At 35.0% G+C, this 17,112-nt stretch overlaps 1 protein-coding gene across 1 annotated transcript in view; it reads right to left on the bottom strand.

The window, feature by feature from the left end:
• Positions 1 to 1,067: 1,067 nt before the first annotated feature.
• The window catches only part of LOC143059519 (uncharacterized), a 32,347-nt gene continuing 16,302 nt past the window's right edge, over positions 1,068 to 17,112 (bottom strand). Inside the window, exons 2-3 of the mRNA XM_076233034.1 lie at positions 16,281 to 16,463; positions 1,068 to 2,230 (exon numbers count right to left, since the gene is read on the bottom strand). Of these exons, the coding sequence (XP_076089149.1) occupies positions 1,458 to 2,230; positions 16,281 to 16,463 (956 nt within the window). The 3' untranslated portion in view covers positions 1,068 to 1,457. The remainder of the gene's footprint in view (positions 2,231 to 16,280; positions 16,464 to 17,112) is intronic.

The raw sequence follows: 17,112 nt of genomic DNA, 5'->3' as shown, positions 1-17,112 counted from the left end.
GTCATACTGATTTTTCCGGATTGTAAAAGAAACGTAAAAAGTGTAAAGGAGAGCTCAATATACGATAATTTTGAGAGAAACAGAAGGGAAATGTGTTAGAAAGTGTTTAAAGTCAATGTATTCATTTGTGTCTCCCCATCTCATCATTCTCAGTAAGATTTGTTGGGGGGGTTTTCCACACTATAAAAACAAAATGAATGATGTGAGGGAATGTCACTCTGGTCAACCCCATTGGGGATTGACGGCTTGAAGCCGTCTTCCCCAAAAATAACCTAGAGTGAAACGACGATTACATGCGGATACATCAATATCTAATTCTACCAAAAAGGTTTACATAACTATTTACACTATTCAACAAAAATAAACTCCTGGTAGTTTGGACTGGGGCGTGATGGTAATTGAAATTGATCCACCATCTTGTCCAAAGTTCAATCTAATGATAAGCTTCTCAATTATTGAATACACTTGAAGTTCTTCTTTCTCGTTAACCTCAGATTTTATCGCCTTTTTAGATTTTTGTTTAATCGCCCCAAAAATGAGAAAAAAAAGACACCAATACAAATAAAACAGAAGGCGTATATTTTGCATGTGTTGACAAAGTTAACATTGCACTACAAATATATAGATATCCTCGAACCGAATTTTATCATTTGGTTTATTATCACAACAAAAGGGAGAAGCTTACTCCTGCATCAAAGATTGTATATAATAAGAAAAGCAGACAATCAAGTAAACAGCACTTTTGACACATATACCTTGATGCAATATATTTTAAAACTTTTGTATATTATCAAATTGTATAGCTTTGAATATGTTTTCTTCATTTTCTACTCTACAACAGAAAAAAGACTCAAAAACATAAAAAAATAACCGACATTGAAAGATTTTGATGAAATGCAGGACGAAGAAATTTGAAAATGAAGAAATTCTTCTCCAGGCAAAGAACTTTCGAAAGGACGTCTAGTTACTGAATATGTTTGAACGAAATGCCACTTAGTGGCGTGGCATACTTTAAACATGGACATTTTCGCTAAATCTGCGATCAGTAAAAAAAACAATAAAAAAAACAACATCATGCACGTTGTTCACGCAAACATTCAGTATTGAATACTTGACAGTTTTGAACAAGAGGCTCACGAGAGCCTTTATCGCTCACTTGGAGCATGGCTCTTCGACAGTTCAATTAAGACACCTATGTAAAAGTATCTTCCCTGCCGGTGGTAATCTCGGATTGGACGCAGATCACAGGACATAATTTTAATTACTAGTATGTCATTATTTCATAATAATGAAAGGAACTCATCTAAGGACTGTTGTGATCAAACTTGGTTCACATTGGTGAATTTCTAGTTAAAAACGTACTTCACTGAGGAATTAGACCTTGGCAAATTTATGTGCTCTGTAAGTGGAAAATGTAAACCCGGTATGATTTGTAACTGCATCTCCCTATCTAGAATTTAATCACCATCACTTTCGAATTGAGCTACTAAATCCTTTGTAAGCTCCTTATATTCCTCAACAAATCGGCTTGGCACTATTAAGAATGGGTCTATCGTAAATTGTTTAGATTGTACTGTCATGTTATCAAAAATATGCAAAGGGCGTGTCATTTTTTCTTTATATATTTGATATTTACTACCCACAATGGCTTTGAAGTTGGAACAGGGAAAATTTTCCTGTAATTTCTCTTCAACTTTTGAGTCAAATATGTCAAAATGCAATGCTATCCAAATGTATAAAATAGTATTAATATTTAATTTATATACATCTACATCATCTTCTCTGCATAACATTTGCGGTTCACTAGTCAGCAATTTGTCCTGATCACAATTGTACATATGAAAGGAAACTTCTGATCCTTTTACTAAAAATGATGGAATGAATAAATTTGATAAAGAATTGTTCTTTTTAGCATTACAGAATGCATTGACTATTGTCTGAGCAAGAACTTGAGACGGCATTTTTTTCTTTGGTGCTGTTTGAAGCTTGACCTCAATAATGCTTGACCAACCATGCCCTAAAACTGACGTGGAGCACTCATCTTCATGCCCCTCCAAATCACTTTCATTTAAGCTCATTTGTCCTAGTTCACCACTCCCATCTGCCAGGTCTTTCTCCTCCGGTAACGTTTCATCACCACATGCACCAGTATCTTCTTCTGTTGTATTAACTTCCACAATACTATGTCTAACCACAATATCTGCATTTCCATGCCAAACTGCTTTGTTGCCTTCAAAAAAAAAAGAAGAGAGAAATATTTCACATTTTTTAATAACATGGTTTTGCACATAACCCACTTTTAACTTACTATTATTTGGTTGATAAGTGAATTTAATCTTTAAAACAATGTTAGTGTTATTCATATGTACATACTTAATTAACATAATTTTTTATGGTAAGCAGCCTTTAACTCTCAACTCAACACATCCTCATAGATTTCACATCAGCAGAGCAATTTTGAATGCAATAACTTGGTATGTTTATGAACAAAATACAAACTAGGAGGTCCTCTTTAAGAGGACTAAAATATGTGTCTCTGCTTCATTCCCCTATCGGGGTGGGGGAACAAAATACAAACTAGGAGGTCCTCTTTAAGAGGACTAAAACATGTGTCTCTGCTTCATTCCCCTATCGGGAACAAAATACAAACTAGGAGGTCTCTTTAAGAGGACTAAAACATGTGTCTCTGCTTCATTCCCCTATCGGGAACAAAATACAAACTAGGAGGTCCTCTTTAAGAGGACTAAAACATGTGTCTCTGCTTCATTCCCCTATCGGGGTGGGGGAACAAAATACAAACTAGGAGGTCCTCTTTAAGAGGACTAAAACATGTGTCTCTGCTTCATTCCCCTATCGGGAACAAAATACAAACTAGGAGGTCCTCTTTAAGAGGACTAAAACATGTGTCTCTGCTTCATTCCCCTATCGGGAACAAAATACAAACTAGGAGGTCCTCTTTAAGAGGACTAAAACATGTGTCTCTGCTTCATTCCTCTATCGGGAACAAAATACAAACTAGGAGGTCCTCTTTAAGAGGACTAAAACATGTGTCTCTGCTTCATTCCCCTATCGGGAACAAAATACAAACTAGGAGGTCCTCTTTAAGAGGACTAAAACATGTGTCTCTGCTTCATTCCCCTATCGGGAACAAAATACAAACTAGGAGGTCCTCTTTAAGAGGACTAAAACATGTGTCTCTGCTTCATTCCCCTATCGGGGTGGGGATAACACCCCAGGATCAAAATCCGCACTGAAATATTGCCTTACCATCATCAGCAATGTAAAGTCATTTTGTTTTTTGGGGGATCTCAAAACAAATATGTAGATAACAAAGATTATTGGGAACAACTCCAGGGACCTAGACATACTCTTAAATGAGCTGTCTTGCAAAGAGGAATGAAAAATGTATGGTTTTCGTGTGGGAATCTCAACTGATTTAGAACTTATCAAAGTTCACTATAATGAGTGGGTTGGGATGACTCCTTATACTGAAATAAACCCTTCTAATAATCATCAGGAATTTAAATGAAGGGCTTGGTTGCTGCCCAGGATATGACTGCGGCATGTTGACACATTAAAGTTAAATAAGTGTACATTTAAAGTGAGTGTGGACACAATATAATGTTAGTCCTATAGCTACATCAAATATATAACCAGAGGCCCCCTGAAGTCTGTAGCAAATCACCTGGTAAACTGTTAGATAACCAAATATCACTCACATGGTTTTTGTCCCATAGGTTCCAATGTTAAAACTATGTTCTACGCTGGCAGTCATGTTTTTGATAGATCGGAACAAAATTGGTAATGTTTGTACAAGACCTTCCATACATCAATTCTGCCAAGTTTGGTTCAATTTTTTTTAGTACTTTAAGAGGAGTTGATGATTAACATGTTTTCCCATAGGGGACAAAGTTAAACTACATGTATGTTCTGCGCTAGCAGCCATGTTTCAGGGGACTTGATCAAAATGTAATCTACCAATAAAATTGCATTTTAGGCCATGATTTTCTAATCAGGTTTAAATGAGCAAACTTTCATGTCTTCATGGCAAAGAATATTCCTGCCAAGTTTGGTTTCAATTGGCCCAGCTGTCTAGGAGGAGATGTTTTACGGCAACAACGACTCCCACGGACCCAAAGTGACGACTATAGCTCACTGTGAGCTTAAAAATGAGGTACATTTGTACTTAGTAAACTTGCGATCATGGCCCCCTTTGACACCTTATAAGAGTAAGAGCTACATAAAATCCATCAACACTCTACCAGAAGCTCGAGTTATATGGAATCCAAAGAAATGAGTCTCATTAGGCCAGGATTTTTTAATTTGTTGGTTTACAGATCCGCCGACCCGATTTTGCCGATTCCTAGTATAAAAATAAAATTGACTTTTCATGCTTTTTTATTCCCAAGACCCAAACAAATACATTATCGCTGAAAAATAATTAAATTTTTCTTTTTTTATGAAATGAAATGCATGAATCACTAACAAAATTGATAACACTCTCTGTTGTGAAAAAATAAAATTTCCAGTTTACGTTTCTAAAAATAGACAAATCAATTATTACTGACCTTGAAATGTCGTTTACCCAAATAATTTTGCGGAAAGAAATTTGTGTTTAAAACCCATTACACAATAAGTTCGTTTCCCTTATTTGTCTAATCAGTCTGTAAGATGCATAATCTCATAGAAATAGACTTGTCCAAATGTGGACAGGTGGAAAGCACCTTGGAAGTAAAAGTTCTGAATATCAACAAGTCATTTAGAATTTTCTTGTTTCATGGATAATAAAAAAAAATATCGTCCATTTGGATTAAAAACGGGGATGCATGACACTAGATTAACCCGATATTCTCAATTTTTCCGTGGACGAGTCTATTACGTTTTTGACACGTGTGTTGAAACTTATTTTCGTACGACGTTTTTTACATTTTTTTCTTTATCGTTTTTGAAGATCATTACTCACCAAGTTTTCTGGAATTGATTAAGAGCTACGCGAATTTGTTTTTCTTGTTTGTGAAAAGACGATTTAATTTCGTCTTTGTCTGTGAACACCCCCCTTTTTTTACGGCAAATCATTAGACAATGTCATGCGATATTTATGACAGCTGAGCAAGAACATTTCATCGAACTAAAATTTGAAATGATGACAAAATATCATACAAAACATTTTGTAAGAAAGGTGAAATGTATATTTATTTTGCATTTTTTTTTCTGTGTTGAAAGATTTTTTTTTTTTTTCCCCCGACCGACCGACCTGACTTTTTCATGGGGAAAATACGTAAACCAACAAATTAAAAAACCGTGGCCTTATAATCCAATAAAAAATAAACTAGAGGCTCACAGTTGCCTAAATCTCTCACCTGTATTTAACAAAATGTAAAACAGGAGATTTATTCAAACAGTTCAATTGATAAGGTCTTTCTAAGAATCTGTTGTGTAAAGTTTGATTACATTTGGTTCAATTTTTATTAAAACAAGAGGCTCCCAGGAGCCTGTATCGCTCACCTGGATACACCCCTGTTACAACCTGTCCATATAGATCCAATAATATCGTCAACATATTCTGCTAAAGTTCGGCCATTAAGTTTCAGAACTTTTTTAGACCTCTGTGCAACATCTGAGCCCCTTATGAGGGCCCCTTTCAACAAATTTTGGGCATGGGTTCCACTTATAACATGAAATGAACATTCATACCAAGTTTGGTTTCAATCCACTCAATGGTTCTCTAGGAGAAGATATTTGTATGTATTTCCCATAGGGTCCTATGTTAAACTAAGTCCGCCGCTGGCGGCCATCTTGGATGATGGATCCGCAACAAAGTAACAATACTTGGACAGCATCTCATAAGGAACATTCATACCATGTTTGGTTTCAATCCATTAAGCGGTTCTCTAAAAGAAGATATTTGTATGTATTACCATGATTACCCATAGAGTCCTATGTTAAACTAAGTCCCCCGCTGGCGGCCATCTCTGATGACGGATCAACAACAAAGTAACAACACTTGGTCAGCACCTCATAAAGAACATTCATGCCATGTTTGGGATCATTCCATTCAGTGGTTCTCTAGAAGAAGATATTTGTATGCATTTCCCATAGGGTCCTATGTTAAACTAAGTCTCCCGCTGGTGGCCATTTCGGATGACCGAGCAGCAACAAAGTAACAACACATGGTCAGCACCTTATAAGGAACATTCATACCATGTTTGGTTTTAATCCGTTCAGTGGTTCTCTAGAAGAAGATATTTGTATGTATTTCCCATAGGGTCCTATGTTAAACTAAGTCCCCCGCTGGCGGCCATTTTGGATGATGGATCAACAACAAAGTAACAACACTTGGTCAGCACCTCATAAGGAACATTCATGCCATGTTTGGTTTCATTCCATTCAGTGGTTCTCTAGAAGAAGTTCAAAATGTAAAAAGTTAACGGACGACGGACGCCAAGTGATGAGGAAAGCTCACTTGACCCAAAGTTTGGGTCAGGTGAGCCAAAAAATGTACTTTGCATGTATTTCCATAGGGTCCAATGTTAAACTAAGTCCGCGTCTGGCAACAATGTTTGTTGACCGATCGGCACAAAAGTATATCAACTTGATAATTAGGTCCTTCTTAGAATCAATTGTGTAAAGTTTGATTATATTTGGTTCAACGGTTCAGAAATAAATGTACGGGAGCAGGGTACAATAGGCAGAATTCTCTTAATCGTGAAGAACACTCAAGTTTGCATATTTTTAATAATTTTAAATGCATTGTCTTCTTGTAAAATGTGAAAACCGCCGTGAAGTATGAAATATTCTAGAAAACATGAAGTAAACCTGTCTGTTACACAAATCGTGTGCCATGTGTTTTGACAAAATTTGTGTGTACAAAATGTACGTCTTTGGATCTTGATGCACTTTTTATGCAACCACGCAAATGAATTCAATCTTTTAATTAGTGTTGTTCAAAACAAAAATATCAAAGGGGTTAATTTATATTTTAAATGGTTGACAATGTCATTCCCAGCAATGAAAAAATAATTTAAACAAAATGCTCATCACATCCAAAACCAGATGCTCCGCAGGGCGTAGCTTTATACGACCGCAGAGGTTGAACCCAGTGAACGGTTGGGGCAAGTATGGACACAACATTCAAGCTGGATTCAGCTCTAAATTTGGATTGTGATTAAATAGTTGACACAGCATAGGTTTCTGACACAGAATGAATGTGTTCTAATGAACTTAATTTTTTTGTTTTCTCTTAGAGCAATTCACTATGCTGTTGAATATTAATCCTCTCAAAAAAATGTTTGAAGACATTTTCTTTTTTATTTATGAAATTTCAAATGAGAAAAATTGAACCCAATTTTTTTAATCACATCCCCCTTTCCCTTATTCCAAAACTAATCTCAATTAAAGTTTCTAATGGAGTTTGCAACAACAAGAGTGCACACACTAAAATGTCTCGCCTTCTTTACTAATCATTGATATTATGTTGATACTCCTAAATATAAAGCTTTATTACGACTGTCACATAAACTTAACATGAACCATGAAAATGAGGTCAAGGTCAGTTGAACCATATGCCAGGCAGACATGTACAGCTAACAATGCTTCCATACAACAAATATAGTTGACCTATTGCTTATAGTTTAAGAAAATAGACCAAAACACAAAAACTTAACACAGAGCAATGAACTGTGAAAACCAGGTCAAGGTCAAATAAAACCTGCACGACTGACATATAGATCATAAAATATTTCCATACACCAAATATAGTTGACCTATGACATATAGTATATGATAAAAAGACCAAAACTCAAAAACTTAACTTTGACAACTGAACCATGAAAATGAGGTCAAGGTCAGATGACATCTGCCAGCTAGACATGTACACCTTACAATCATTCCATACAACAAATATAGTAAACCAATTGCATAAAGTATGAGAAAAACAGACCAAAACACAAAAACTTAACTATAACCACTGAACCATGAAAATGAGGTCAAGGTCAGATGACATCTGCCCGCTAGACATGTACACCTTACAATCATTCCATACAACAAATATAGTAAAACTATTGCATAAAGTATGAGAAAAACAGACCAAAACACAAAAACTTAACTATAACCACTGCACCATGAAAATGAGGTCAAGGTCAGATGACACCTGCCAGTTGGACATGTACACCTTACAGTCCTTCCATACACCAAATATACTAGACCTATTGCTTATAGTATCTGAGATATGGACTTGACCACCAAAACTTAACCTTGTTCACTGATCCATGAAATGAGGTCGAGGTCAAGTGAAAACTGTCTGACGGGCATGAGGACCTTGCAAGGTACGCACATACTAAATATAGTTATCCTATTACTTACAGTAAGAGAGAATTTAAAATTACAAAAAATCTGAATTTTTTTTTCAAGTGGTCACTGAACCATGAAAATGAGGTCAAGGACAATGGACATGTGACTGACGGAAACTTCGTAACATGAGGCATCTATATACAATATATGAAGCATCCACGTCTTCCACTTTCTAAAATATATAGCTTTTAAGAAGTGAGCTAACACCGCCGCCGCCGCCGCCGCCGCCGTAGCCGCCGGATCACTATCCCTATGTCGAGCTTTCTGCAACAAAAGTTGCAGGCTCGACAATAACTACTCATTTAAATACATCATAAAATATTAAGATGTAAAAAAAACTGCTTGTTATCACTGAATGGTAAAGATTATTTTAATTTATCAGTTGGTAGTAAAAAGTGAATATACATTGTATATTGTATATAACAAAGATTTAAGTTGATTCTGGACAAAGAAAGATAACTCCAATTAAAAAAAAATCTTGCTATTGCACAATATTTTGCAATTAGATATTTCTTGCTTACTATTCTGGACAAAGAAAGATAACTCTAATTAAAAAAAAATTTGCTATTTCACAATATTGTGCAATTAGATATTTCTTGCCATTGCGCAATACTGTGCAATTGAAAAGACTTGCTATTGCACAATACTTAATATAATAATTTTAGATCCTGATTTGGACCAACTTGAAAACTGGGCCCATAATAAAAAAATCTAAGTACATTTTTGGATTCAGCATATCAAAGAACCCCAAGATTTCAATTTTTGTTAAAATCAGACTAAGTTTAATTTTGGACCCTTTGGACTTTAGTGTAGACCAATTTGAAAACAGGACCAAAAATGAAGAATCTACATACACAGTTAGATTTGGTATATCAAAGAACCCCATTTATTCAATTTTTGATGAAATCAAACAAATTTAATTTTGGACCCCGATTTGGACCAACTTGAAAACTGGGCCAATAATCAAGAATCTAAGTACATTTTTAGATTCAGCATATCAAAGAACCTAACTGATTCATTTTTTGTCAAAATCAAACTAAGTTTAATTTTGGACCCTTTGGACCTTAATGTAGACCAATTTGAAAACGGGACCAAAAGTTAAGAATCTACATACACAGTCATGACAGTTAGATTCGGCATATCAAAGAACCCCAATTATTCAATTTTGATGAAATCAAACAAAGTTTAATTTTGGACCCTTTGGGCCCCTTATTCTGTTGGGACCAAAACTCCCAAAATCAATACCAGCCTTCCTTTTATGGTCATAAACCTTGTGTTTAAATTTCATAGATTTCTATTTACTTATACTAACGTTATGGTGCGAAAACCAAGAAAATGCTTATTTGGGTCCCTTTTTGGCCCCTAATTCCTAAACTGTTGGGACCTAAACTCCCAAAATCAATACCAACCTTCCTTTTGTAGTCATTAACATTGTGTTTAAATTTCATTGATTTCTATTTACTTAAACTAAAGTTATTGTGCGAAAACCAAGAATAATGCTTATTTGGGCCCTTTTTTGGCCCCTAATTCTAAACTGTTTAAACCAAAACTCCCAAAATCAATCCCAACCGTTCTTTTGTGGTCATAAATCTTGTGTCAAAATTTCATAGATTTCTATTAACTTAAACTAAAGTTATAGTGCGAAAACCAAGAAAATGCTTATTTGGGCCCTTTTTGGCCCCTAATTCCTAAAATGTTGGGACCAAAACTCCCAAAATCAATACCAACCTTCCTTTTCTGGTCATAAACCTTGTGTTAAAATTTCATAGATTTCCATTCACTTTTACTAAAGTTAGAGTGCGAAAACTAAAAGTATTCGGACGACGACGACCATACGACGACGCCAACGTGATAGCAATATACGACGAAAATTTTTTCAAATTTTGCGGTCGTATAAAAACCATGCTGATTATTGAATTTACAACAGGTACATTTAATTAAAGTTTTATTGCACTACACAGTAATAAATCTGGCGGTGTTTGGAGGAAAGGTTAGGAGAAATCTGGGAGTTTAATCTGAAATTAACGGTTTGACACGATACACAGTAATCGACAGCGACAGATGTCCTGATCACAATGAGCTAGCTAACTGTAGAAAAACAAAAATTTGAGGCATTTTGAAAAAGTGTGATTGTGGCCCCTTTTGGCCCTTATATAGCTCCAATGACACCCTTATGAAAGCTTAAGTCAAGAGGAATCCAAATAAACAAATCCCATGAAAATCTGATGGGAAAATAAAAATTTGAGGTACTTTGAATAAGTGTGATTTTGGCTCCCTTCGGCCCCTTATACATTTGTAGCTCAGAAACGGTAAAAGCTATGCAAAATCCCTCTACACTTTACTGAAAGCTTAGGTCAAGAGGAATCCAAAGAAACAAATCCCACTAAAATGTGATGAAAAATAAAAAAAAAATAGGTAATTTGTATTAGTAAAAGTGTGATTTTGACCTCCTTTGGTCCCTTATAGCTCAGAAATTGAAAGAATTATAAAAAAAATTATTGCTGAGCTCTATGTTTAATTTTTATAGGAAATTCATTAAAAAAAACTGCAGCCAAAATCAAACTTAAGGTGGCTGGGGCCTATTTGAAGTTTCTATCAGAAGTACCATATTTTTGGTTATTTTATTCTTTAAACAAAATGAATCAAATTGGTCGAAAAAAAATAGGGGGTCACGGACCATTTAAGCTCAAAATTTTACTTTTAAACAGGTATGTAAAAGGGGCCATTTTTCAATGAAATGATAGGGAAAATAGAGGTGTTGACATATTTTTATCGGAATATCAAAAAAACGTTCTATGACAATTGGTCCAAAACTGTAATATGGAAAGCTGGAATATAGCTTCAAAGAATGAGCCAATAAAAAACATAGGTCACCGATAAGGAAAAAAAATTATTTTGCCTTAAAACCCAAATTTCGGCGGGAAAATGGTGAAAATGGTTGAAATGTCATTTTGACCCTTTAACAAATACGGATAATAACGAAAATATTCTATAAGTCACATAACAACAATGATTTAACATTTCTAATCAATCAAAACATTTAGAAAAATTATGTCAAATTTACGACAAATACTTTTGTAATTCATGCGTGAAATTATGCGCAGTCGAATAGTCCCAAGCCACCTTAAAATAAAAAAAGACAATATTTTTTTTGGAGATTACACCTTTTGGGCAAAATTTATCCCAGAAATGGTCAATTCTACAATAAATCAGTTGACATACATGTACTCCAGATGGGTAATTTTGTTAGGAACACAATGAAAGAAACTCCATCAAAAACTGACAAATAGTAAAGGTTCTACATCAAAATATACGAAAACACCCAATTTTGCCCTGTTTGGCCTTTTTTTCAAAAGGACAGGGCCACAATACCCAAAAGCAATACCAGCCTTCCTTTTGTGCCAAGGAACATTGTTTAAAATTTCATAAGGATTGGTCAACTAGAAATAAAGTTATGGTCCGGAAACGAAGCATCTACAGACAACAGACGCCGACAGCATCATACCATTATACGATCTCAAATTTTTTGTGGTCGTATAAAAATGATGTTGGGGCTGAAGTACATGGCAGGGGCCATCCCTGGCAAAAGCAATAAAAGAAAACATGAAGAAACTGACCAGGAAAGGAGGGAAACTAGAGGCTCTAAAGAGCCTGTGTCGCTCACCTTGGTCTATGTGAATATTAAACAATGGACACAGATGGATTCATGACAAAATTGTGTTTTGGTGATGGTGATGTGTTTGTAGATCTTACTTTACGAAACATTCTTGCTGCTTACAATTATCTCTATCTATATATATATAACAGTACTTTCTGTGGAAAATGTTAAGAATTTTAAGAAAATTGTTAAAAATTGACTATGAAGAGCAATAACTCCTTAGGGGGTCAATTGACTATTTTGGTCATACTGACTTATTTTTAGTTCTTACTTTGCTGTACATTATTGCTGTTTACAGTTTATCTCTATCTATAATAATATTCAAGATAATAACAAAAAAACAGCAAAATTTCCTCAAAATTACCAATTCCAAGGCAGCAACCTAACAACCGATTATCCGATTCATCTGAAAATTCCAGGGCAGATAGATCGTGACCTGATCAACAATTTTACTTCTGTCTGATTTGCTCTTAATGCTTTGGTTTTTGAGTTATAAGCCAAAAAACTGCATTTTACCCCCATGTTCTATTTTTAGCCATGGCGGCCATCTTGGTTTGTTGGCCGAGTTACTGGACACACTTTTTTAACTAAATACCCAAATGATGATTATGGCTAAGTTTGGTTAAATTTGGCCCAGTAGTTTCAGAGAGGAAATTTTCTAAAAGATTACTATGATTTACGAAAAATGGTTAAAAATTGACTATAAAGGGCAATAACTCCTAAAGTGGTCAACTGACCATTTTGGTCATGTTGACTTATTTGTAGATCTTACTTTGCTGAACATTATTGCTGTTTACAGTTTTTCTCTATCTATAATAATATTCAAGATAATAACCAAAAACAGCAAAATTTCCTTAAAATTACCATTTCAGGGGCAGCAACCCAACAACGTAATGTCCAATTGATCTGAAAATTTCAGGGCAGATAGATCTTGACCTGATGAACAATTTTACTGTGTGTCAGATTTGCTCTAAATGCTTTGGTTTTTGAGTTATAAGCCAAAAACTGCATTTTACCCCTATGTTCTATTTTTAGCCATGGTGGCCATCTTGGTTGGTTGGGCGGGGCACCGAACACATTTTTTAAACTAGATACCCCAATGATGATTATGGCCAAGTTTGGTTAAATTTGACCCAGTAGTTTCAGAGGAGAAGATTTTTCTAAAAGATTACTAAGATTTACGAAAAATGGTTAAAAATTGACTATAAAGGGCAATAACTCCTAAAGTGGTCAACTGACCATTTTGATCGTGTTGACTTATTTGTAGATCTTACTTTGCTGAACATTATTGCTGTTTACAGTTTATCTCTATCTATAATAATATTCAAGATAATAACCAAAAACAGCAAAATTTCCTTAAAATTACCATTTCAGGGGCAGCAACCCAACAACGAAATGTCTGATTCATCTGAAAATTTCAGGGCAGATAGATCATGACCTGTTGAACAAAACTACCCCATGTCAGATTTGCTCTAAATGCTTTGGTTTTTGAGTTATAAGCCAAAAACTGCATTTTACCCCTATGTTCTATTTTTAGCCATGGCGGCCATCTTGGTTGGTTGGCCGGGTCACCGGACACATTTTTTAAACTAGATACCCCAATGATGATTGTGGCCAAGTTTGGTTAAATTTGGCCCAGTAGTTTCAGAGGAGAAGATTTTTGTAAAAGTTAACGCAGGACGACGACGGACGACGACGACGCCGGACGCCAAGTGATGAGAAAAGCTCACTTGGCCCTTTGGGTCAGGTGAGCTAAAAAACTAAGAAACTGATTTTTGAAAACTTGAGGCCTTACAAGTGATATATGAAGAACAGGAAGATGTTAATGCAATGAATGACAACATTCTTACTGACAATGATGACAATTATAACTAGAGGCTCCAAAGAGCCTGTGTCGCTCACCTTAGTCTATGTGAATATTAAACAAAGGAAGCAGATGGATTCATGACAAAAATGTGTTTAGGTGATGGTGATGTGTTTGTACATCTTACTTTACTGAATATTCTTGCTGCTTACAATTATCTCTATCTATAATGAACTTTGCCTAGTAGTTTCAGTGGAAAATGTTAGTAAAAATTTACAAATTTTATGAAAATTGTTAAAAATTGACTATAAAGGACAATAACTCCTTAGGGGGTCAATTGACCATTTCAGTCATGTTGACTTATTTGTAAATCTTACTTTGCTGTACATAATTGCTGTTTAAAGTTTATCTCTATCTACATATATGTATAATAATATTCAAGATAATAACCAAAAACAGTAAAATTTCCTTAAAATTACCAATTTAGGGGCAGCAACCCAACAACGGGTTGTCCGATTCATCCGAAAAGTTTAGGGCAGATAGATTTTGACCTGATAAACAATTCAACCTATGTCAGATTTGCTCTAAATGCTTTGGTTTTTGAGTTATAAGCCAAAAACTGCATTTTACCCCTATGTTTTATTTTTAGCTACGGCAGCCATCTTGGTTGGATGGCCGGGTCACCGGACACATTATTTAAACTAGATACCCCAAAGATGATTGTGGCTAAGTTTGGATTAATTTGGCCCAGTAGTTTCAGAGAAGAAGATTTTTGTAAAAGATTACTAAGATTTACGAAAAATGGTTAAAAATTGACTATAAAGGGCAATAACTCCTAAAGGGGTCAACTGACCATTTCGGTCAAGTTCACTTATTTGTAAATCTTACTTTGCTGAACATTCTTGCTGTTTACAGTTTATCTCTATCTATAATAATATTCAAAATAATAAAAAACAGTAAAATTTCCTTAAAATTACCAATTTAGGGGCAGCAACCCAACAACGGGTTGTCACATTACTCTGAAAATTTCAGGGCAGACAGATCTTGACCTGATAAACAATTTCACCCCATGTCAGATTTGCTCTAAATGCTTTGGTTTTTGAGTTATAAGCCAAAAACTGCATTTTACCCCTATGTTTTATTTTTAGCCATGGCGGCCATCTTGGTTGGTTGGCTGGGTCACACCACACATTTTTTAAACTAGATATCCCAAAGATGATTATGGCCAAGTTTGGATTAATTTGGCCCAGCAGTTTCAGAGGAGAAGATTTTTGTAAAAGATTACTAAGATTTACGAAAAATGGTTAAAAATTGACTATAAAGGTCAATTACTCCTAAAGGGGTCAACTGACCATTTTGGTCATGTTGACTTATTTGTAAATCTTACTTTGCTGAACATTATTGCTGTTTACAGTTTATCTCGATCTATAATAATATTCAAAATAATAGCCAAAAACAGCAAAAATTCCCAAAAATTACCAGTTCAGGGGCAGTAACCCAATAACGGGTTGTCGCATTCATTTGAAAATTTGAGGGCAGATAGATCTTGACCTGATAAACAATTTTACCCCATGTCAGATTGGCTCTAAATGCTTTGGTTTTTGAGTTATAAGCCAAAAACTGCATTTTACCCCTATGTTCTATTTTTAGCCATGGCGGCCATCTTGGTTGGTTGGCCGGGTCACGCCACACATTTTTTAAACTAGATACCCCAATGATGATTGTAACCAAGTTTGGTTTAATTTGGCCCAGTAGTTTCAGAGGAGAAGATTTTTGTAAAAGTAAACGACGACGGACGACGACGACGCCGGACGCCAAGTGATGGGAAAAGCTCACTTGGCCCTTCGGGCCAGGTGAGCTAATAATTGTGAAGGGTGGTAAAATGAAATGGACAAGTTGTTCAAAATTTTTGAATTTAGTCTTGAATTAAGTGAAATTTCCACCAAAAATTGTTTTTCTTTGCCCAACAATTTTCGGTCAGGTAATATGTGATGTGGTAGATTAAAAATTTAACTACTATTGGAGAGAATGTCCAGAAAATGACAGCAGACCTTCGAAAACACTGAGAATTTGATATAATTTTCACATAATTTTATATCTTGCAGTTTTCGAGAAATCATGGGCCAAGGTCAAATCTGAATTCTATAGGTTAAAATGGTACATAAATATGTATTGAATGCTAATTAATGCCTTGGGCTGATAAGGGGTCCCGGGATAACCAGGCCAATATGGAAAAGGTCATGTATTAATCTGTATTTATTTAAAATTGACACCTGAAATAATTTCTACAGATCCGGGAGATTTGCTGCTCCTGGCAGGAGTAAGATTTCATTTGGTTAGATCTGGGAGACTCTTGGAAGATGAAGAGACAACACATGTATGTGCATGGATATAATGAAATTATTTTCTATTCACTTTTTTAAGTGAAATAACCAATAGACCTAGCATTTGTACATGTACTTTACTTACCAAATGATGTATTTCCAACTTTTAAATCTGCTTTACAACAAAACGATTTCCTAGATTTGCCTTCAATTATATTAACTCCATCCACAAGAGGTCCAAATAAATGATGTGCTAATATTCCAACAATCTCAGATTCTGTTTTGATTTTACGATTCCATAAAATCGAAAGACATTTCTGGTGTTTATCTGTCAGAAAATAAAGTGAAAGAAGAATAACTAGAAGCTTCACTTACATGGATTATATGTTGTGTGAATGATGCCACCTAAATGAAAATTATTTTGTGTCACATGTATTTACAATGTGACAAAATCAACACAAATTATACACATTTTGCATTAATTGATTTGGTTTACAACATGATCAAAACTTTTCCTAACGCAGGTCTCCCAAGTAATTGTAAAAAGTTTTGTGTTTACAATTTTTTGCATGTTATAAAGTCACAGAAACCAGAATAATTCTTCACGATAATACAACTTAACCATTTTTCACATTCTCCGGCCTAAAAAAAGAATTAAGTGTTTCGGGTAACCCGACTAACCCTATTTTTTACCCCCGACCCTAATCTTTTTATGGCGTCGGCAAAACATAAATCCGAAAAATTTGGCCTACGTGTCCATTCCTGATTCCTCCCATTAAATGCTGCTCTCTGATGTGGAGGTCCATTACTACTTTTAAACAGAGATGTTCAAAAACCAGATGAATTAAAAGCTGAATGTGTTATGAATGGGGAAGTGTTTGAAGTAACCCAAACTATGACCATAAAAAAAAAAAAAATTTGAAAGATTTTTCTGATTTTGAAAATGACTTTACCGGAAACAACACATTTTTTTTAAG

Source organism: Mytilus galloprovincialis, chromosome 14 (genome assembly GCF_965363235.1).
Source record: "Mytilus galloprovincialis chromosome 14, xbMytGall1.hap1.1, whole genome shotgun sequence".
In the NCBI taxonomy this organism is placed as follows: domain Eukaryota; kingdom Metazoa; phylum Mollusca; class Bivalvia; order Mytilida; family Mytilidae; genus Mytilus; species Mytilus galloprovincialis.
Note: the sequence above shows the minus strand (reverse complement) of the source record. Positions and strands in the feature narration are given on the sequence as shown.